General features: G+C 43.4%; 1 protein-coding gene across 1 annotated transcript in view; it reads left to right on the top strand.

Moving 5' to 3' along the window:
- Positions 1-23,795, top strand: part of LOC119802519 (lysosomal Pro-X carboxypeptidase-like) — a 55,620-nt gene that overhangs the window by 19,483 nt on the left and 12,342 nt on the right. Inside the window, exons 2-6 of the mRNA XM_038313449.1 lie at positions 4,752-4,892; positions 9,500-9,601; positions 12,426-12,607; positions 13,408-13,565; positions 14,501-14,670. Of these exons, the coding sequence (XP_038169377.1) occupies positions 9,506-9,601; positions 12,426-12,607; positions 13,408-13,565; positions 14,501-14,670 (606 nt within the window). The 5' untranslated portion in view covers positions 4,752-4,892; positions 9,500-9,505. The remainder of the gene's footprint in view (positions 1-4,751; positions 4,893-9,499; positions 9,602-12,425; positions 12,608-13,407; positions 13,566-14,500; positions 14,671-23,795) is intronic.

Consider the following 23,795-nt stretch of genomic DNA (forward strand, 5'->3'; position numbering starts at 1 on the left):
TACTAAATTATTTTTTTTCTTTTAGTAATTATAGTATTATGATCTCTTTAAAAGACTTAATATTGTTTTCATGTTTTCTAAGGACTGTGTTAAAATTTGATTGAGATGTATCTTTTTCATTAAAATTGACTCTATGGGAATTTGTTTTAAGAAAAATAAAGCATAAGAAATAGAAACCACAATGGAATGCACCACCATTAGACCAGGTCAAACATAAGAAAGGGCATGAGGCACACAAGTCAAGGACGAGAGTAAATATTACTTTCATATAGCAATAAAGAAACAAGTAACCAAGCATCTTAGTTACCAGGGAAACAGGAGTCAAAGCTGCTTTAAGAGTCCATTTCATCCCAATAGGGATGCTGCCATCAAGAAAACAAACAAGGATTAGGGTGGAGCTACACAATGCTTGGAGGGATGTGTTACTGTGGAAAAAAATAGAGGCCCCCTAAAATAACTAAATAAGGAGGTACTGTATGATGCAACCATACTATTTCTGCAAACACAGTGCCCCAAAATATAAACTATCATGCTGCAGAGATTCCTATACATCCTGTTTATTGCAGCGGGATTCAGAACAGCCAAGATATGCAGCCAGCCTACTTGACCACCAACGGAACAAATGGAAGAGGAAAATGTGCCATCTATCCAGGATGGAGCTTCTGTTTCATTAAGCTCCAAGGACACAAGGAAGCGTACATTTATTCCCTGTACATAAAAGCGTACAAAATTGTGTCATTTGCTGAAAGTGGACGGAACTGGAAGTTGCCACGTTAAGTGAAATAAGTCGGACTGAGGAAGACAAAAATGACTTATTTTCCCCATACAGATAAGCCATACAAGGAGAGTGGGATTATTTAGGTGGAGGAACAGGAGCAGCAGGAGGTAGTAGTAAGGTATGAATATAGTCAAAATGTTGCGTGGAATCCACCTGTCTCGGTTTAGTGTCATCGTCGTGATCAAGACCATGACCAAAGGAAACTTGAGATGGTTTACTCTTCCAGGCTAACTGTCCATTAAGAGAACCAAGGCAGCCACCCGGAGGCAGGAGCGGAAGCAGAAGCCTTGGAGGAATGACGACTTGCTCAGCCTGTTTTCTTATACCACCCAGAACCAACTGACGAGGGTTGTTACTGCCCAGAGTGTACTGGGCTCTCCTACATCAGTCATCAATCGAGAAAATGCCCCATCAGATTGACTTTAGGCAAATCTGTTGGGCATTTTCTTGATTGGTGATTGATTTTTCCCTTTGCAGGTTGTGTCAGTCTCTCTCTCTCTCTCTCTCTCTCTCTCTCTCTCTCTCTCTCTCTCTCTCTCTCTCTCTCTCTCTCTCTCTCTCTCTCTCTTTCTGTCTGTCTCTCTGTCTGTCTCTCTCTCTGTGTCTCTGTCTCTGTCTCTGTCTCTCTCTCTCTCCCCATCAATTTTTACACTGTATGTATGCTAGTAACCAGGGCACCATCACTTTGTACAATATATGTATGCTAATAAAAACTTGATAAAATATTCTGAAAAAATTATTCATCAAATTAAAGCAAATCAAATGGCTTTCTCACTTTACAGCTTATGCAACAGTGCCCTCTAGTGGCACAAACGTTGCTGCCCTTTATGTATCTTCTTATTGCTCCACTCTCGAGTTTCAGGGGTTCAAAGCTTCTTGAAGTCATGGAAATTCATTGCTAGACTGAGTTATTTAGCAAACTGAGATGCCAGAGTCTTTTTCTGATGGAACTGTTAACTGTTACAAGTGCACTATTTTTGGTTGCCTCTGTGTTTTGGGTACCCCGAGGGTAGGCAACTCTGTTTTGTTAGCAAAGAAGAGAACGATTTGCCTTCAGGGAATTTTGTCGGCTCCTCTTCAGGGCCCAGTCTTTGGCTCTAAGCAAGCTGTGTGCACCTCAATAGCTTGAGTTACTGGAAAGTGTTCAAATTCATTTTCCTACCCAGCAGACAGTGTTTCCTCAAATGTGCTATGACTGAATTCTCAGTCACATCTCCTATTTTCTCAATTGCTAGTTGCTAAAGATATAGCATCTTTATGAACATATGAGAAATTTAATAGTAACAAGGATTACATCTTTAGGATGGAGGAACCAGTCATTTTGAACTCTATCCAAGTTTCTTAATACAATTATCTGTCTTTTATGGTCACCACGGTAGCTCCTTTTGTCTTGCCTTTTAAGATATCTATTCAATACATAGAAGGAGGGAGTGCCATGTTTTTTCCCCCAGTGATTTATGTTCTTCCTTCTGCATTTTGACAGTTTCTCTTTCAACCAGCATTTCTGTGAGTCTCCTCAAGATTAGGACTGAGGAAGAGAGTATTTTCTGTAACCCGATTAGTCAGGGCAAAAGGACGTGTGAAAAATAAGGTACCGCTGCACGGACAGATGATTTCAGTGGGAAGGTAACAGAAACACCCCCCTTCTTTTTCAAAGTGGAGGGTACTCCGCTTACTGGAGAGGTTATGCTTACCATGCGCAAGGCCCCGGCTCCAGTCCTCAGCACTCAAACAGAGCCACAAAAGCAAGCAGAGGGTATTAGACCTCTGGAGTCTCTGGGGAAGAGAAGGGAAGGAGCGGGCGGCTTCTGCTTCTTGGAGTCATGTTCCTCTAGGATAGTCTTGTTATTTCCCAGGTGATCACCATGAGATCATCTGGGGTATCGTTTTCTCTGTAAATATTTGATCCCTAAAGCTCCCACATCCATTTTGTCCAGGAGAACAACGGCAAAGCATTGAGACAAGTTTTTTAAAAGGCTTAAAGTGGGAACAAATAACTCATGTGACATTGCCCAGGGATCCTGTTCTAGCATCGGGGACACCAAAGCGCCGGCTCTGACCAGAGGTGGCCAGGCGATTGATAGCACGAGGCTGGAGCTTGGTGCTCTGTCTTAGCCTGGCTGTCCCCAAACTGTCACCCAACTGTGCTTAGTAGATTTAATATATTTCTGGAAGGATGCTTTACTCTTGAGCAATTAAAAAAATGCAAACATGTATCGTTGCCCCACAGATCTTATTAGAGGAGGTCCTCATTCCCTCCTACCCTACCTGCTCTCAGATCCTTCCCACATTTCCACACGGTGAGGCAGGAAGCATCTTTTGAATTTTTCTTTTTCACCGTGTTTTAGAAAGAGCTGCCGTGTGTGACCAGAGATGTGCTTCCTTTTCCAGGTCATGCCTGTGAGGCTTGCACGGCATACAACCTACTTTTGTTGCATCACGAGGACAAGTTGTAGAAACGGTTCGAAGTTTCCACCTCTGTTGACCCCGGGCTCAGCATTTGAGCCCTTTGAGCTCAGCTTGTTTAGAGCAGGGCAGGTCCCATGGCTTCTGCAGTCCTTTTAAGCTGTGATTTCTCAAGTCCCCACTGTAGGCCTTGGATAGGGACCTGTGGGTCTCAGTCTGGACGGCAGAGGGCGCACTGTCCCCTGTGTGCCTGTGACCACTGGGTACTGGAAAGGGTCTCATAGCTGCAGCTGATGTTCCTGATGGCGGGAAGGAGCCAGGAGGACGCCGGAAAGTCACGTTGTGAAAAGTCTCTTAGAAAAGACAGGTTAAATATTGGATTCTTTACTGTTAATTTCCAACTTCTAAGTAAGCCATTAATTTAACGGGCAGCTTAAACAGGTAACTCTTTTAAAATGTTCTTACGCATTCATGGATTTTCACGAATTTAATATTTAAATCGACTATAATGTATATTTCCTTTCTATCTTATTGGTCTGGTGTCCATTGCATTAAAATGTTAACCAACGATAGTTTCTTGTAATTTACTTCTCTATCCGTTAATGTAGCCTTACTAATTTTTTGACTAGGATTTCCTTTTTTGTTGGCCAGTCTTGTAATTTTCTGGTCCCAAATGTCAATCACTCACCTCACTAACAATTTTTCTTTTATTGAGTCTTCTTTTGATGGGGGATGGTCCTGGGCATCAGTCTTGCCCCTAGGGATGTCTACTGGAGGGACAGTGGCAATGCTTATACACCTTTTCAGTGGTTTCACTCGTTCTTGATTTTGAGCCTGAAAGCTTAGGTAATGAAAAATTCAGGTAGTATGGGCTCTCTTCATGTTGCAGGGGGAGGACCTGCTTGTTCATCCCGGCTGCCTGGCTAGCTTAGCCCCCAAAACGACCACACAGAAATTGTACTAATTAAATCACTGCTTGGCCCATTAGTTCTAGCTTCTTATCGGCTAACTCTCACATGTTGATTTAACTGATTTCTATCAATCTGTATATGGCCATGTGGCAGTGGCTCACCGGGAAAGATTCAGCATGTCTGTCTCTGGCGGATGGATGGTGTTCCTTGATTCTGCTTTCTTCCTCCCAGAATTCAGTTCTGTCTTCTCCGCCTACCTAAGTTCTGCCCTATCAGGCCAAGGCAGTTTCGTTATTCATTAACCAATACAAGCAACACCATCTTCATTTTGAAAAATACTGTGTTTTTTTTTTTTCAAAACTGCTGAGAGAATAGATCCTAAGTGCTCTCACTAGAAGAAGTCGCAAGTATGAAAGGCAATGCTTATGTAATTAGTTCAATTTGCCATTTCACAATGTACACACATTTCAAAAGATATTGTACACTATATTACTGCAAAAATAATTACCATAATTGTTACTACTGATAAAACCAAATGAAGTTTCAAGTTCTTTTTGATTATTTTATGATTCAGGTTGATTTTTTGTCAATCCCTGTTTATGCTAGCCGGATGATTTTCTTTGACATATGTCTTGTCTGTCTTGTTTCCAACGTAGGTTGATCATTTTGGGTTTTACAACACAAAATCTTTCAAGCAGCGGTACCTGATCGCCGACAGGTACTGGAAGACGTATGATGGTGTAATCCTTTTCTACACTGGCAACGAAGGGGACATTACCTGGTTCGCAAATCACACGGTATGTGGCATGTGGACATCGTGAGGTGGCTTCAACAATTCGCCTTTTACTGTGATGAACTGGAGATGTTTTCTGAGATCGATCACGAGATTTATTTTTCCCTTTGTGGCACTGGGACTTGAACCTAGGGCCTTGCACATTTAGAGTAAGGGTCCAACCACTGAACTGTGTCCCCAGGCCTGTTTTCATTTTTAATTTTGAGGCATGGTATGACAAACACATCCAGGCCGGCTTTGAACTCACTGTAATCCAGGCAGTACGTGAATTTGCAATCCTTTGACCTCAGCCCCATAAGTAGCTGGGATTACAGGCCTGCACTGCCAGGTCTCGGTATTATTATTGTTCTTACTTATGAAGCTATCAAAAAGAAAGAGAAACTCATCAATAATTTGAAAAATAGCAAATTTGCACAAATAAACAGTTTACAAAGAATAAAGATGTTCAAGAGGCTTCCATGTTCTACTTAATTATAAATGAGAACAACAAAATTCTATTTTCAGAAAGCTGAGTATTTTTAAGTTAAAAATCTAGATTTATTGCATATAGAGGCTTTTGGATTTTTTGGTGTTTTATCTTTTTAAAAATTTAATTAATTGATTGATTAATTAATTAAAATATTTATTTATTATGTATACAGTATTCTGTCTGTGTGTATGCCCACAGGCCAGAAGAGGGCACCAGACCTCATTACAGATGGTTGTGAGCCACCATGTGGTTGCTGGGAATTGAACTCAGAACCTTTGGAAGAGCAGGCAATGCCCTTAACCTCTGAGCCATCTCTCCAGCCCTAATTTTATTTTATTTTTTTTTTCTTTTGGTGCTGGACTTAAGACAAGGTCTCTCTACATGGCCCTGACTGTTCTAAAAAATTATTTAGACCAGGCTGGCCCAGAACTCATAGAGATTCACCTGCCTCTGTCTCCTGAGCACTGGGATTAAAGGCGTGCGCCACCGCGCACATCAGCACATATCGTATCAGCACATATCGTGCGCTTTGATTATGTATGGCCTCTGCTAGGTAAGTAGAAGAGTGGGATTTTTCATACATTTATTCAGCCTTGTGCATTTGGAGGACAGTATTATATTAAGCATGGAGTCGGTGTCCAATAAATACTTGTTAAAGAGACGAAAAAAAAAAAAAACGAAAGCAAAAGCGTAAACAAGTGTCAGAAGATGCAAGTTTCACCGCCAGGTGGGGAGGGGCAGAGGGAAGATTGCCGGTGTATTTCAGTCTTGTTTCTCTTCTCTCTGTTCTCGGATACGCATCCGCATCAACACAGTAAGATCCTTAGCTTGCGTCCATACTTGTTTCTGGTCACCTTTCACTAGGCTTAAATCCGTTAGTAAAACCTAAATTAGAGCACGTGAAAACACAACATCCCCCTTCTTGGCACATCAGGACCGGGAGCGGAAAATGTCAATTTTCCGCAAAAATGCAGGCTGAATTATGATAGAGAATATCGTATTATCCAGAATGGGAGTATCTGCCAAGGCGCCGGGCATTCGGGAACCCTCAGAAAATGTTTGCTCGGTCAGGTGAAATAAAGATGTGACTTCTCTTGCAGCTTCTGAGTTCCTCACTTGTGATCCCACCCCATAGAACTAAGAGTCTAAATATGTAGAAAGCAGAAGAAAGGAGATCCCGGACATGGGTCAATGGCAAGTCGGATCAAGACTCACTTCCCGGCAGACTCCTGCTGTTAGTCTGTGAGAAATCAGAACTGCCTCCTCTCTTTTCTCTTCTTTAGATGTGACTTCCCTTTGTGCCTGAGCCACAGGGAAGTTCTCCTGTCCAGAGCCCACTCTTTAATCTAGGTGGAGAGCTGGTTCTGCCTCCAGCTGACCCCGCTGCTGTACAGGCTCCGCAGTGGGAGTTAAGGCTCCCAGGGCATCTCTCCCAGTAGAGGGGGAAGAATGAAGACACTCGGGAGTAGGAACAGGTCCAGACAGTTGACCAAAAGAGATCCTGAAAGGGCAGATCCTCACCCTCCCGAGTTCAAGAGAGCTTCCTTCCCAAACTAAAACCTCACGATTGTGTGTTCACCTCTGTGTGCAGATTTTCCAAGAGACTGCACAGTAGAGACTATGTTAGCCAGATGCAGAAGTTTCGGTTCTTGCTTTGTAACTTGATTGTTTGAATTTGGATGAGCTTTTGACTCTACAGTTTAGTCTTCCCATCTGTTAAATGGGCCTAATAAAATATCTCTTTCCTAGTATTGTTTTGAAGACTAACTAAAAGTAAGAAACCTGCAGAAATACAGTGTTGTGTTGTGGGATATTTGTATGCTGCATGGGGAAGTATTGCTGTGATTGGGTTAATAAAGAGCTGAGGGGCCAGTAGCTAGGCAGGACTTATAGGAGGAACTTCTGGGCAGGCGGAGGAGGTAGGAGGAGATTATCGAGGAACAGACGAAATGCCAATGAGCTATGCAGGGAGTCAGGCATACAGAATGAAAGCCACATGGTAAAACGTAGATGAATAAAAGCAGATTAATTTAAGTTATAATAGTTAGTGGGACAAGCCTAAGCTAAAGCTAAGCTTTCACAGTTAATAAGAAGTCTCCGTGAGTATGAGCAAGGAGGTCAAGACCATGAGGGGTTCGTCCACTGAGACAGTTTGCCTGAGCTAATGAGAGCTCACCAACTCCAACTAGGCTAGGAGTAAAGGAGCATGGGATCAAACTAGTTCCTCTGAATGGGGTTGATATTTGGGTCAGACTGAGGGGCCACTGACAATGGCACTGAGATTTGTCCCTACTGCATGTACTGGCTTTTTGGGATCCTATTCTCATTGGTTGTAAACCTTGCTCAACCTAGATGTAGTAGGGAGGGCCTTGGACTTTCCACAGGGCAGGGTGCCTTGCCCTCTCTTAGGACTGGAGTGGGGTGGGGAGGGAGTGGGAATTTGGGTTTTTTTTTTTTTTTTTTTTAGAGAAGTCTCTGTGTTGTTATTTGGGACTGGCAGCAGAAAAGAAAAAGAAGTCTTGCCGGGCGGTGGTGGCGCACGCCTTTAATCCCAGCACTTGGGAGGCAGAGGCAGGCGGATCTCTGTGAGTTCGAGACCAGCCTGGTCTACAAGAGTTAGTTCCAGGACAGGCTCCAAAGCCACAGAGAAACTCTGTCTCGAAAAACCAAAAAATAAAAATAAAATAAAAAAATAAAATAAGAAAAAGAAGTCTCTGTGTTGTTATTTGGGCTGGCGGCAGAAAAGACAGTCTGTCTGCAGTATTAATACATGTAACATGTTATTTAGCCCTCTTTTGAAAATTAAGAATGCCCTTGAAATGTATGCAAGCACATAATCACTGATTGTACCAGGCATCGGTTCAGCTAAGCTGCTTCCTGCCAAAGCCTGAGGTCAGCTCCACAGAGGTCTGTTTCCACTCGTAAGACACTGGCAGCCTGGTGGTGTAAGACAGACTTGTGAGTTCCTATTGCCGAAGGTAGAGGAGTCCATCTCTCCTCCGTGTTGAGGAGAAATGGACAGCTCTGCTGGGCTGGTGCATGCAGAGGAGGGTGTGCCTGAGCTGGGTGTGCCTGAGCTGGGTGTGGCTGGACCTGGGATGTGTTGCAGGAGTGAGCAGCTCTGCAAGAGAAGCGGGGTCTTGAAAACCACAGGTATCAGGCTAACATATCCATCATCATCACAGATAGCTCTTCTAATTCCTTATAGATTGCGCGAAACAACCAAAGCCTTTTTAAGATTCCTATACATTGTTAGGAAATAGTAACTTGTTCAACTCCAGCATCATCATCAGGAATGATTTGGCTTTAATCCATGCTAAACATCTAATCAACTGATGCTGTCTGCCTGGGGAGCTCTCTTAGGAAGGATCCAGAGGGCACCATCCAGTCAAAGGGAAAGAGGCAGCAAATGATTAGAGAAGCCATCAGTGTGGGGGATGTAAGCGAGTCCAGTGGCCCCAGGTGACTGCTCTGCATGACAGCCTGCATTTCAGCCTTGGCTCTGCCACCTGTGTGAACACCGAGCCTTGTGTTTCAGTGTCCGTGTCTGTAAAACCACAGTGCCTGATCCCTGTTTATTGCGCTAATTAGGTGAGTTATTACATGGAGTGGTTAGAACAGTGTCGGACACATTGGAAGCGGGAGTTATTAACAGCTGATGTTAGCTAGTTTCCTAACATTTAAGATCAAAATCCCCAGGGAGTTTGGTGTGGGTATCAGAAGAGGAGGTGACATTTGTAGCACAAAGACAACTAAAAACCTAGTTTTTGTTTTTTGTTTGTTTCTTCGTTAGAGACAGGGTCATCATTGTCACCTCAGGCCAGTCTGGAAGTTTCTATGTTATACAGGTTGGCTTCGCGCTAACGGCTGGGGGACCCTCTGTCTGTCTCTCTACTGCTGGCACTGCCACACTTGGCTACAGAACCCATTTTCCTTTCACTCTAAGATAGTGTGGTGTGATGTTCAAAGGCGCAACAAGGACATGTATCTGTGGAACACAACACAAATTGCAGTTTTTTTTTTTTCTTCAGAGAACTCTTTCTGGTGTGGTTTAATATCTATTTTGTATGGTCTGCAAAAGTTCAATGTAATTTTTTTTTTAGCACCTCAATTTTACTCCTGGATTTGTGATCTCTTCCCAGGGTTTCATGTGGGATGTGGCTGAGAGGCTGAAAGCTTTGCTGGTGTTTGCTGAACATCGGTACTATGGGGAGTCCCTTCCCTTCGGTGAGGACTCATTCAGGGTATGTACACACTTTTTAAGGTTGTCCTTTTTGGGAGGTGGATAGGGCAGGGTCTCCTATATCCAAGTGTGTCCTACCTTCACATTTTACGTGTTAAGATTACGGGTGCGCAACGGATAGTGTGTCTGGTTGTATGTGGTTCTGTGTGGTGGTCTTTTGTTTGTGTTTTAATGAATAAAGCTTGCCTGAAGACCCAAGTGCAGAGTTAAGCCACTAGAGGCTTGGCGGTGATGGCACACATCTTTAATCCCAGGACTCAGGGGACAGATGGATCTCTGTTAGTGCAAGGCCACCCGGGGCTACATAAAATTGATACAAAAAGAGAACAGAGCTCACACAAAGGTGATCCCAGCACTTGAGATCACCGGCCTCTTATCCGAGGGCTTAAGGCTCTTGGCTTGGGAGACTTGAAAATTGTCTGAAATTCTTCTGTGACCCAGACCTTCAGAGTCTCTTCTCTGGACTTTCATCAGTTTTCCATGCTCTGTCCTAGTCTCGTTTTGCTTTTCTTCTTGCTCTGGCTACTCTCGGGACTCTACTCGCCGGCCTCTCACCAGGCGTCTGCAGCAGTCTATTTACTCCTGCTGCCTGGCACAAAGTGCCTACTTGAGCAGCAGCTAGCTTCTCTCAAGGCTGCCACGCCCTGGTCAGGTCTGGTGCCCTGACCTAGGGAGTCACAGAGCATCACGCCTTCCACATTGTATCGACTAGAACCAAGTCACTAGGTCTAGTGCAAGTATCAAAAAGTGAAATTAGGCTGTAACTTTGAATCGATTGAGTGTGAACAAATTTGCAGATTTTTTTAAAAAATCCCTCTTAGTTCTGAGTTCAGTGCTACTTCACATTGCAGAAGGAAATGGACCCACACAGAGAGCCGAACCATCACGGAACTTGCCGAGTGGGTTTACTTTTATTCGGGATCATTGTCTTCCAGTGACACATTGTTTCCCTTCCAGCTTTGCTGTCTGTGATTGGCAGCTGAGCTAGTTCCCGCTGGTGCTGTAGTAAATATATCGTCTTTCTGGTAAAGAGGAGAGAGTTTATTTTGACTCAGGATCCTCTTCTCAGTTGTCTGAAGGATTTAGTTTGTATTGGAATATATCTTAGATAGTTTAAATATATCAAGACTTGAAATAAAGTTAAATAAAAGCCGCATATTAATCTTAGTTTCGTATTCCATAACATTTATTGCTAAATGTTTCTATCATTTCTACAACCTCAGCGAGGCCTTGAGCAAATAGCATCTCATGCAAATGGCATTTGGAAAGGAGAACACAGACAGGACATGTGACAGGCTTGGGCAGAGAACACTGTTGTCCTGTTGGAAGAACAAGCTGGCAAGTTGTGCTGAGCTGTTGAAATGGTGACGTTTGCTGGGTAGGGCCAAGCCAGGGCTGCCTTGCCAGGGAGGTGACAAGGTAGCACTTAAGCTCCTTCAAGAGTCACATAGGGTGGGTTCACTTCCCTCCCGTGGCCAGCGGTCCTGCTGAAGGAGCTATAGGGCCCTCTGAGGTGAAACTGGGTTGAGGGGCTGGAGAAGGGGAGGGACACATGTCTATCAGTGTCCCGAGTCTTCTTCACTGTCTGGATGGCTGTGGTGACTTCCGCACAGAGGAGCTCAGACCTGGGGCCCAGCTTTCTTCAGTTACGCTGCCGGCTTACACCTGCTCTCTGCCCTTGTCTGACAGTTGGACTGGAGCTCTGAAGTCCTTTCAGGACACTTCCTCCATCCTCCCTGGCTTCTGACAGATCTTTGGGTTTGGCGATTGTTTCGGTTCTTTTTGTGGTTGTTGTATTTGTGTGAAAACCAAACAACCAGGCTCTGTCCGGGTAGAACTGGTGGGCTCCAGGCAAGAAGGAGAGTTATGTTTTCAGGGTCAGACACTTGGCAACAATTTTGAAAAGTGTCCCAGTGACAGTTCCTCTGCAACTTTCTTTCTACTTCAGAAACAAAAATATGCTTCAAGCCTCTTAAGATCATTGACATCCATCCACCCATAAAGCAAGACCTGTGCTTCAGGCTGCTGGCCTGGGAAGGCTACCTGCAGGGATGCCTCAGGGCCCATGTTATTCCTCCAGGCCAACATTGTGTATTCCAGGAGACACCGAGCATGTGTTGGCAAGACCACTACCATGAAAGCAAGCAGACCATGAGCTATGGCTTGACAATTCCCCTTGGTGCTCATGGGAAATTTCTGCACAACCTCTCACTCAGCCACAGGCTGATTGTTGTACCTAATTGTTTTATGTTTGTGACAAAGAAAATGAAGGAGCCTTGCAAATTTAAAATAAACATTATAAACCACATCAAATAGTTGTTTAAATTTCTTGACAAAATCAGCACTGTGGCAGCAGAGTTTGTGTGGGAAAAATCTTTAATTAAATAGGTCAAGTTATGCTACTGCTGGATCTTGCTTTTTGTCATGTATTTTTTTTCAGTAAATTTAGGGAGGGAAGGAGGAAGGGAGGGAAGGAGGGAGGAAGGGAGGGAGGGAGGGAGGGAAGGAGGGAGGAAGGGAGGGAGGGAGGGAGGGAAGGAGGGAGGAAGGGAGGGAGGAAGGGAGGGAGGGAAGGAGAAAGGGAGGGAAGGAGGGAGAGAGAGACTGATAGACTGATTCCATTTAATGCAAAATGTATTGTGTTGCACAAACTCAAATCACTTTTCACGAGTTGTTGAAACCTTGACACCTTGGCTTTCACTGGGCTTTTTGACTCAACGTCTGGAGAAAAGCTTACATAACTCAAGTTCTGTTCCGGATGTAAGCTTCGCCTATGCGGCGACTGTGTTCACATTTACATCTGTGTTCATCCTTCCAACCCTCAGGATGCCAAGCATTTGAATTTCCTGACATCAGAACAAGCTCTGGCTGATTTTGCAGAGTTAATCAGACACCTGAGAAAAACTGTCCCAGGCGCCGATGGTCAACCCTTCATCGCCATCGGGGGCTCTTACGGAGGTGTGCTTGCAGCCTGGTTCAGGATGAAATACCCTCATTTAGTAGTTGGGTAAGTGCATTTATACTGGACTGGAGAACTTGTTTTTTTCTTTTCCTTCGAGACAGGGTTTCTCTGTGTAACAGCCCTGATTGTTCTGGAACTCACTCTGTAGACCAGGCTGGCCTCGAACTCACAGAGATCCACCTGTCTCTGCCTCCTGAGTGCTGGGATTAAAGGTGTGCACCATCATGCCTGGCTCCATCTCCACCAGCACTTTTAATGATCAAGACAAGAGATTCATTCTGGGTAAATTGTTCCATGCTGTTGTGTAGATGTTTCCGGATCCTCCCATTAACAGCTATGCTATCTTTCCAGTCATCTTGTTAAGGCTTAGTTTCCATTCTAATTTATTTTTTCAAATTATTTCAAAATTATAAATAATGTATAAAATATTATAGACTATATTTGAATTTTTGCATTAGTTCTTATTAGTTTGTTATTGAATCTTTTATACAATGTATTTCATCATTTTCACCCTTTTCTTCCAACTCCTTCCTGATTCAGCCCCTCTTCCCCGACTTAACACAACTTTGTGTTTTCTCTTCTTCCTCCTCCTCTTCCCCCCTCCTCCTCCTCTGAACCCATCAAGTCCCTATTTGTGCTACCTCATGGATATGAAGGGTGGTTGACCTTCGTTGGCTACACTGTAAAGATACCCGACTCTCTTAGCAACTGCCCATTGCCAGTTGGGCTCAGGCTCTCACGCCACCTCCCCTTTCCAGGCGAGGGTTTTGTCTGGCTCGAGTTGGTTGTTTGAAAACTTACTTGAGTCCCGTGTTCTTTCTTCTCTCGTTTCTTTGATAATTCAGAGCTCTTGCAGCTTCTGCCCCTATCTGGCAGTTTCAAGAGTTGATTCCCTGTGGTGTGTTTATGAAGATTGTAACTGAAGATTTTAGGAAAAGTGGAGAAAAATGTTCGGAGAGCATCCTCAGGTCTTGGGGTGCCATTAACCGCCTCTCAAATACGGGTAAGCTTTACCTAAAAGAATGTGTTTTCATTGAGCTTCATTTGTTCAATACTTCCACTTAATTGCATACACACACACACACACACACACACACACACACACACGGATTTTCTGCCTGAATGTATATCTGTGTATTATGTGTGTGCCTGATGCCCACCGAAGTCAGAAGATGGCATCTGATTGCCTGGTACTAGAGTTACAAATTGTCGTGAGGCACCACGTAGGTGCTGGGAATTGAACCTTGGTCCTCTGGAAGAGCAGCCTGTGCTCTTAATTGCCGAGCCATTTTTCCCAGCTCCCAATTCCACCTCTTAAGAAGTACGCATTTTACTAAAGCACAATATAAATTCTAAAAAGAAGAGAAATCAAAATTTCTGGGCCAGTGAATTTCCTGACGCAGTTATCCTCCACACCACCAGAGAGCATTGTCAGACTCCCAGAAAGCCATGGCATTCTTAGTCACATCAGCAAGCCTGCATGGCCCGTCATTGTCCTCTTGCCTCCATCGCCGGTTGATTTTACTCGTTCTTGAATTCTTCAGGAATTGGAATTGTACAGTGTGGGTTTTTGGGCCTGGTATCTTTTATTCAATACTCCACGTTAGCGGCGTCCATTTGCTTTATGTGGCCGCTTATTCCTTCACATTGTTCTGTAGTATTCCTATTTACTTCAAATTATCTAAATATTAAGTATTTCAAGTTAAGATGGGAAGTAATAAAGCATACTAATTTTGGTAAGTCCCACGATGAAGTTAAATTTGTCTGTCGTGGACTTATCAGATGGTATTAAGGCATTTTGTTGAATAGTGCAATAATTCTTGGTAAAGTGGCACAGAAAATTGTATTTTCTGTAATGCAACATGAAGAACGAGAGATCTCTAAAGACTTAGGTTGACTAGGATTTTGCAGTTTTCGGCAATGTTATTCTGTCTCCAGGCAGTGGTCTACCATGGCTCACCAGAAACTTACACCTGTGTGCTTCCCTAAACTCTGAGGACATCCAACGCCTGAAAGACTGGATCGCTGAGACCTGGGTGAACCTGGCCATGGTGAACTACCCATACCCAGCCAGCTTTTTAAAGCCTTTGCCTTCTTGGCCTATCAAGGTAACAGGATAATGCCCTGCCCTCGTTTATAAACGACTGTGTGGCTTTCATCAGAAGAAGAAATACTGGTGATGGGGGTCTGTGGAGCATGCAATTTGGGGCTGGAGTCCTGAGTTCAGTCATTTTCTGATTGTGTTGCCTTGGATGTTTTCTTAGCCTTAGCTTCCTCTGAGAATTGTAGATAAAATGCATCAATTATTGTGTAAGATCAGTGGTTGCTGTTAATGGAATAATTACCAAATCCAAGGCTGTACTTTGTAGATATAGTTTATCTAATTTTGTGATACATGTTTTATGTCTAAGTGTATGCACTACATGGTCCGTCATTGATACTTGATAGGTGACCTATTTATTGAAGTGCTAAGATAGTGAGTGAGCTGCTAAGCCTTCTAAACGCTACACACCGTGAAGGGTGATTGCTATGCTGAGCAAAAGAGTGGGAAAAGCACTACTGGGAGCTATTGGGAGGGCATGGCCCCAGGCTGCTGCTTATCCACCGGCATCCTGGACAAGGCCCTCTTCCTCCTTGAGTTGCCATGCCTTTGCTTGTCAGCCTCAGAAGAACAAGGTATCAGTTACAAATGTTTTCAATAAGATCCAAATAATTCGGACCTGAGAAGTGTAAAGACACCGATTTATAGGTTCTGCAAATGCATGAACACTGTCTTAGTTAGGGCTTCTATTGCTGTGAAGAGACACCATGATCACGGCAACTCCTATAAAGGAAAACATTTAATTGGGGTGGCTTGCTTACAGTTCAGAGATTTAGTCCATTATTATCATGGCGGGACATGGTGGCATGCAGGCAGGTGTGGTGTAGTGAAGGAGCTGAGAGCTCTACATCTTGGCAACAGGAAGTGAGCTGAGACACTGGGCATGGCCTGGGCATATATGAGACCTCAAGGCCCGCCCCTACAGTGACACACTTCCTCCAAGAAGGCCACACCTACTCCAACAAAGCCACCCCTCCTATTAGCGCCACTTACTATGAGCTTATGGGGGCCAATTACACTCAAACTACCACAAACAATTTATATAAACTTAAATTCTTTTCTATTTTAAAGATTCTTTTGCTGCCCCATCATTTATTGTATATGTTCTTTTTAAGCAATCCCTAGTTAAGAACAAGAGTTTTAGAAAGCAAAAGACAGTTATGTTTTTATGATACTTTTGACTCCACAACTAGAATGGGAGTTGGAAAAGAAAATTTAACTAGTTACATGAGAGCCAAGTTTCAACAGCTCTTCATCAGTCCTACTGGACTGATGAAACTATACCTCACTTAAAAACACATAATTAAAATAAAATAAGTCTACTTGCTGTCAGAGTTATTTCTCTTTATGTATAGAGTGGACATCTTATACAGAACAGATTGGAAACTAATATGCATTGAATTAAGGTGGATGTTGATAACACAAAGTTATTATTATTATTATTATTGTTGTTGTTGTTGTTATTATTATTTTGAAACAAAATCACTTTGTAACTTAGGGTGGTCTAGAACTGTCCATGTAGCACAGTCTAACCTCAAACTCACCACCTCTTGCCTTCATTCCTAAGTGCTGGGATTGTGGGGGGTACACCCCTACACCTGAACACAAAGTTACTAAGAACAGCTGCTGTCTCTTTCCTAAGAAAACCTGGATTTAAGCATCAAGCTTACCTCTCTGTATTCTATCGTTCTACAATGTAATAACTAAACATATATCGTCATTCCTCTTGAAGAACAAATGAATTGCTAGATACTGTGCCAAACAGGGATTGGTGGACTCTGTATATAAAGAACTCTATTGTAGGTGTGGTGGGCCTTAAGAGTTTCTGTCAGTTTTGTAACTGAAGCCGGAAAGCATGGGTAAACCGTGAGTGAGAACGGCCAATCACGCTGTGTTTGGAAGTGCCAGCAGCTGGCTGCAGTTGGCCTGTAGGTTAGTTTGCTGGCTCATCATCTAGAAAGAACCCTAGGGAGAGCTTCTTCGTGTTACCAGGTTTCATCATGACTTGGATTAGAGAACACAGTATAGCGTCTATGGAGCTTTGTTGTTTAGTCTTAAGTGGAAACCACTGTTCCTCTACCCTCTTTAAGGAATCAGCTGCAGCCATTGGAGTATGTTTCAGAAGTCTGTTTCCAATTCAGCACAACCCCCTTTAAGCACTGTGTGTATATGATTTGGAAGTTTATTTTATTTTGCAAAATAACTTCCTTTTACCCAGTTCTTGTCATTCTCTTTAATAATTTCTTGCCAAAATAATTCCATTTTTTCTTTATTTTTGATTATATGAAGGAGTTCCTTTTGTGAAACGGTTTTGCCTAATAGATTCCAGGGCTCATACCCGATACGCAAGCACTCTACCACTGAGTTATACTTGTAGGCTGATACTGACAAATTCTTGATGGCTTATAGAATACGTTTGTGATTCTTTTCTTGTCTGGATGCCCCCCCCCCAAAAAAAAACTAAAAAAACAAACCCAAAACCCAGTTCTTTTGCAGTTGGTTCTAGAACCTCCCATTGTCGGTTTCTTCTCTTTCCACAGTTAGCTGCACATTCAATTTTCACGGATCCCTTTTCCCATTTTCACTGCCCCTCGCTCCTAAACGGAGCTTCGGATTGCTTTCTGTTCTCTGCTCATTCCGTTTCTCCTTTCTTGACCCTGGCTGTGCTCTCAACCCCCTCTAATCCCTGAACACTACCCAGCTGGGGACTGCTCTTTCACTTGGACAGTTCCATTTAACCAGAACCCCTCCTCCTTCGGATGCACTTCCTCCTCTTTAAAGGGCTGACAAACAGCAGACCCTTTTCTGAGTCCCTAACTCAGACTTAGCGTCGTGAGGTAACGGTTGGGTTGCGAAAGAGAGCAGGCTGTTTCCCATGCACGTATGTCTCTGGAGTATCCTTGGGCAGCGACTAAATGCTGTTTGCCACGTCAATTCAGCGCTCATTCTCCCTAATTTGTCTCTGCACATTGTCCCTATTTGCTTTTGTTTACTGGTAACAGAAGCTGCCACAGTCATGCAGAAATAATCGCGGACTTGGCTGGCAGAACACAGGGAGGAAGAGAAAAAGGAAATAGAAAACCCTCTGTCATTTGACGGTTCGGGTCGCGTTACAAACCACTACGCCTCTTCTTAGATTTAAAAGCGCTTTTTAAAGGAGGCTGAAGTTCGTTAAATTCTGTAGTCTTTCTTTTAGCTGATAACCTAGCAAACGTTTTAGCATCTTTTGCCCAGCCTTCTGAGCACGCGGGCACAGCGAAATAGTAAGACATAAAAGGGAAAATCTCTTCCGTTTGTCTCGGTGTTTGATAATGTATGCACCCTCTCTGGGTGGTTTAAGCGGTTTCGATGCATTCTATGAAAGGAGAGCTTTTACTGACAAAACCAACGTGATTATCTGAGGCAGGGTGTGGGGGGGAGGGGGGGAGAGAGAGGGGGCGGTGGGAGGAGTTGAAACCTCAGAGAAAGAAAATCTCGCCTAAAAGCTGAATGTATCCGTTTAATCCTTCTTCTAATGGAGGGACCATACTTTGGAGAGAAGACTGAGCTTTTTTTTTTTTTTTTTTTAAGTCCATCTTCTCCCTTTTAAAGAATTGTATCTTTGCCCCTCCCCATTTCTTTTATTCTAATGCATAGTCTCCTAGGTACTGGCACCTAAGGCTTTTAAGCAAACCATTATCCTCACTTTCTTGCCTATGTGCTGGCAAGAAGGGCAGACCACACTGGAGTGCAGATCTGACCACTCCAGCATTGTGTGAATGTTCTACTTTCTCCATCTCTTTCATTTTTGCGGCAAAGGTTAGCTTTGTAGCCCAGGCTAGCCTGGAACTTGTGGTCCTCCGGTTTCAGCCTCCCTCGTGCAGAGGCCTGTCTTTCACACTGTTTCTCTGAACTTTTAAAAACTTAGAATTATTAAAATGGACGTCCAATGTTCTTAAGAATTCTTTCTTAAGATTTATTTTTTATGTGTGTTTAATTTTTTTTGCCTGAATGTGAGTATGTACACCGTGTGCGTACCTGATACCCAGGGAGTTCAGAGGAGACCATCAGATCTCCAGGAACAGGACTTACTACCATGTGGGTGCTGGGGACCCAACCCAGGTTCTCTGCAAGAACCTTTCCTATCTCGTAATTTATTTTATTTTATTTTTGTCTTGTAATTTAAAAAATTGAGTGTTTACATTTACTAGGAGACAGAAAATAAATTGTCTATTTGATTCAAGGGGTTGGCACCCAGTCTCCTGTTAATCTGCTACTTTAGTTTCTTTTAAACTAGTGTAAATATATTTAAATTTACCCTGTAACAAAATGACTCTAAGTTTTTATGAAAATCAAATAAACTAAAAACATATAAAGATAAAAAAACCAAACAATTAAAAGACACGGGTTTATGAAGATAAATGTGGAAGCTGGACCTTGGAACACAGGCTTGTAATCCTAGCTACTTGGGAGGCTAAAGCAAGAAGACTGTAAGTTTGAAGGCGTTTTGAGCAACATGGTGAACTCTCTGTCTCTCTCACATGCACACACAAATACACACACAATCAAACACATACACACACACATACACCTTCCCACTCAAATAGACACAGACAGACAGAGACACGCATGCACGCACGCACACACACACTCCAAACAAAGCTCACAACACACAAACGAATAGCCCGATGCAGGGGATATTTGTGTGCTGAGACTTTGAGAGCAGTGTTTGTCATGCTGCGGTGGGCGTTCTTCCTCCTGTCTAATTAAATCACAGCCCCTCAGTAAACAACCAGCAGTGGAAGCGCTTGCCCTGACCGGTTGGCTAATATTTGCAAACTATCAGCGTTGAGTTGAAGTATTCCATGAGGTTGTGCCAAAGTCGATAATGTTTGACTCGTAAGTGTGACAGTTCCCTATGGTTTCCCTTTGACTTCATATTTATGTGCTTTATGCAGATTACATAAAGCGTGCGACTGTCTCCCTTTGGATCCCCATCCTGTTGAGCAGTCATGAATTAGTGCAGAGTGCATCCCTTATTACAGCAGGGCCTGTTGAAGCTTTGACATTCTAAGTAGCATACAAGGAGACTATAGGGTTTTAACTTTTAGATAAAGGCAGCTTGACAGGAGCTAGTAAAGGCGTTACAGTGTTTCTGTCCTTTGAACCAGTAATTCCGGTAAGAAGTTATCTTGAAGGTAAGGGTAAAGATTTAACCATAGAGATATGCAGATTTATTTGTAATAATAAAAAGTTTCAGTGTGCCCGGCTATGGCTGCACCTGCCTTTAATCGTAGCACTTAGAAGGCATAGGCAAATGGATCTCTGTGAGTTCAAGGACAGCCAGTTCAAAGCCAGTTCCAGGACAGCCAGTACTGTTACACAGAGAAACCCTGTCTCAAAAGAAAGAAAGAAAGAAAGAAAGAACGAACAAAGTTTCAAATGAACAGCCTTAAGGCTTTCTCTGTTGCTCAGCTCCCAAGTCTCACTGCTCCTCTATGGATTGTTTTACATTTGTGGGTGTCCTTCTGACAGGTTGGTGGTCAGAATTGGACCCTGCCCTCCCAGGAGAATCTGCCCTCAGAAGGGCAGTGGACCCAGGCCTGGCCCTAATCAGGTCATGGAATTTCCATCAGCAGAGGCCACGTCTGTGCTCGCGATGTTCTGGGGCTGCAGAAAACCATGTATTGTTATCTGGTGCCAGCCCCCCAGCCACGCTTGTGTCTTTTAAGAGACAATAACTGCTCTTTGCAGAGATGCTATTCATGGGGACTCCTTTTCTTTCCTCAACAGAGGCCCAGTGTTCCTGCTCTAAGGGTGGGGGTGCTAATGCCAGCACATGAGTCAGCCCCACTGGCTACTGTGCCTTCCAAGAGTTTTAGGTATTTGTACATCAGCCCCTCTTTTCTCCCGCCTAGCTTGCATCATCTACTGGCCTTGTGAACCACACGGCTCCAACAGAACATTTTCCTCTGAACAGAACGTTTTCCTCTGAATCTACTCGGTAGTTCCGTAGTCCTGTGCTGGCCTTGGAAAGAGCTCAGTCTGCTGAGGGTGTCGGATTCAGCAGGGAGGGAGCAGGGCTGGGTGGTTGGTGATGGGCAGCCCAGTACAGCCCATAACTGACTCTTAGCATCCGTAACATTTTATATATTTCTAACTGCTGTTTGTCTTAGGGTTGCTTTATGAGAAAAGTGGTATTGTTAAATGCTAGGTAACTGTTGATGCACCATGAATAATTAAAGAGTTTTTAGAATAGTAAATCGCTGTTTGACTTTTTACTTTCCGCAGCTGGCATTGTCTATGGCTTCAGGTGGAACAAGTTTGTACTTCCAGCTTCTCTCAGATCTGTTTCCTTATGTGCCTCTTGAACATGGGCACAGAGTATACTTATGACCTCACAGTTATCTGGGTATCTTTTCCTTTAAAAAGTCACATTTATTTTTATTTATGTGCATGCATATGTATGTGTGTGCATCCATTCATGTGTATGTGTGTGCATGCACGCATGCGTGCGTGCATGTGTGTGCATGTGGTGTGTCTGCAGGTGTACTTACTATGCCATGTATCTGGAAGTCAACTTGTGGGAGTTGATTCTCTTTTTCTACCATGTGGGTCCTTCATATTAAACTCAGGTTCTCAGGTTTTACAGTAGGTAGCTTTGCCTAATGATCTATCATACTGGACCCCATAGTTGGGTTTTTTGTTTGTTTTTGCTTTTTTTTTGTCTGGGTCTCACTGTATAGATGTAGCCCAGGCTGACCTCAGATTTGCAGAGCTCCGTCTGCCTCTGCCTCCTGAGTGCTGGGATTAGAGCTGTGCGCCATTACACCCAGCTCTCATATTTATTTTTAAAGGCATATTTAGTTATTTGGCTATCATATTTTGTGATTTTTTTCCTCAACATTTGGAATTTCTAGAGCTTGCTATTAGAGTCCATGCACAGCTACCTTCCTTTTGGAAAGCCCTTTTTTAAATCTCGTAGGCTCTGAGAAATCTCACAGTCAAGAAAGCTATTCACCTGCTAGGGAGATAGAGGCCTCGGTGGGTAAAACACTTGCCTCTGCAAGCATCAAGACAGGTGCTCAGAGCCGGGCGGTGGTGGCGCAGGCCTTTAATCCCAGCACTCGGGAGGCAGAGGCAGGCGGATCTCTGTGAGTTCAAGACCAGCCTGGTCTACAAGAGCTAGCTCCAGGACAGGCTCTAAAGCTGCAGAGAAACCCTGTCTCGAAAAACCAAAAAAAAAAAAAAAAAAAGACAGGTGCTCAGATCTCCAGAACCCACACAAAAAGTCAGTTGGATGCCATGGCCTGCAGGTCACCCCAGCACTCAGAGGAGACAACGGACCTCTGGAGCAAGCCAACTAGAGTGGCCATATTAGTGTTGTCTGGGTTCAATCAATGAATTAGATCAAGGGGGTCTTAGAAAGACTCTTGATGCCAACCTTGAGCCTCACATATACCTACACACATGTGTGCATGCTCCTATATGGATGTGTGCCTCACATGTGTGAATACATACACATGTACCACGAAAGAAGAGAGAACAGTCCATATTTGCTAATACATGCCTTTTTGAAGTTACGTGAAGTACGAATTAATAGTCCATAGAAGAATTGTTATGGATGGGCACGGGCTGAGGCAATGGCTTGTTTGGCGAAGTGAATTGTTTTATAAGCATAAAGACCTGAGTTTGATCCCCAGAAACCACATAAAAATGCTGGGCATGGTGGCTTATCTTTGTATGTTTAATCCTAGGGCTGAGGAAGCAGAAGCAGAAGGATCCCTGGGATAGTCTAGCCTAATTGATGAGCTCCAGACCTATAGGACCCTGTCTCAAAGGAAGTGAACAGTGTCTTTGGATATGAAACTTGATGTGGACCTTTGGTCCTCACAGTGTTACACACAGCATTTGCTTGCTTGCTTGTTTGCACATGCACACATGCGCACACACACACGCACACACACATACACACACACAGAGAGAGAGAGAGGGGGGGGAGAGGGGAGAGAGGTGGGGGGGGGGGAGAGAAGTGTTGTCAAGGAAAGGCACAGAATTTTCCCTATAATTTATTTCTGTTTTCAAATTTCCCCTTTTCAGGAAGGCCTTGTTGGATGCTGGCCCCAGGCAGCCAGGTGATGAAGCCTGGGCACTTTCTTCCTCATTGCCTTCCTTTCTTGACTAGGGATGTGTCTCTAGTCCAGGCTTGATCCTCCATCCAGGACCTCTCTCGGAGGCAGAACAGGGTTCTTCCTGCCTGCCTCCTTCTCTGAATAATCTCTTCTTTTTGGTCAGATTTACCTACATTATCTGTTTTTTTTTTTTTTTTTTTTTTTTTTTTTTCTGTATGAAATGGGAAGGGAACTGCTCACTGAAGTCAAATCCAAGTTTTAACAAGGTACCATTTGGAGGAGTGGCTTTGTCATTGGTACTGTTTCTATTTTCATGAGGAGGCACAGTGGAGAGCAGGTCTATTTCAGAAGCAGGAGCTATAGGAATAAATTTCAGCTCTACCTTCTGCCGGCTGGTGAACGGGAATAAAGCGAGTTGACTTTACCATCAGTTTCTTTTAGGCAAAGTAGGGGACAATAGTTTATCTGGTAGGGGAGACACTTTTGAAAACGAGAAGGTGTATTGGTTAGACTATAAAGGCTTAATAATCCGCAGATGGTGTTATGACTCAGCTATGATTCCATTGTTTGTGAATATCCCCTATGATTTATTATGAAATATTTCAAATATTCAGAAAAGTTGAAGATCATTGAATAGTAAACACTCATAAACTTATCTTGAATGCCAGGGAAGTCCTCTGCCCCTGAGCTGCATCTCTAGCCCTTAACACCTAAATTTTATTAATAATATTTAGGTATATTCAACTTATCACATGCATGTTTACCTATCAATCATTTTAGCCACCTTATTTCATAGGTTTCAAGGTAAATTAAAGACATCTTCCCCTAAATAATTACAGTTTTGTGTTATTGAGTTAAATATTAGTTTATGATGTATTTTATTGTATTATTATTATAATTTTTTGAGACAGGTTCTCACTGTATAGCTCTGGCTATTGTGGAACTCACTCTGTACACGAGGCTGGTCTTGAACGCACAGAGATCCATTTGCTTCTGCCTCTCAAGTGCTAGGATTAAAGGT

The sequence above is a fragment of the Arvicola amphibius genome, chromosome 12, assembly GCF_903992535.2.
Source record: "Arvicola amphibius chromosome 12, mArvAmp1.2, whole genome shotgun sequence".
NCBI classification, from domain to species: domain Eukaryota; kingdom Metazoa; phylum Chordata; class Mammalia; order Rodentia; family Cricetidae; genus Arvicola; species Arvicola amphibius.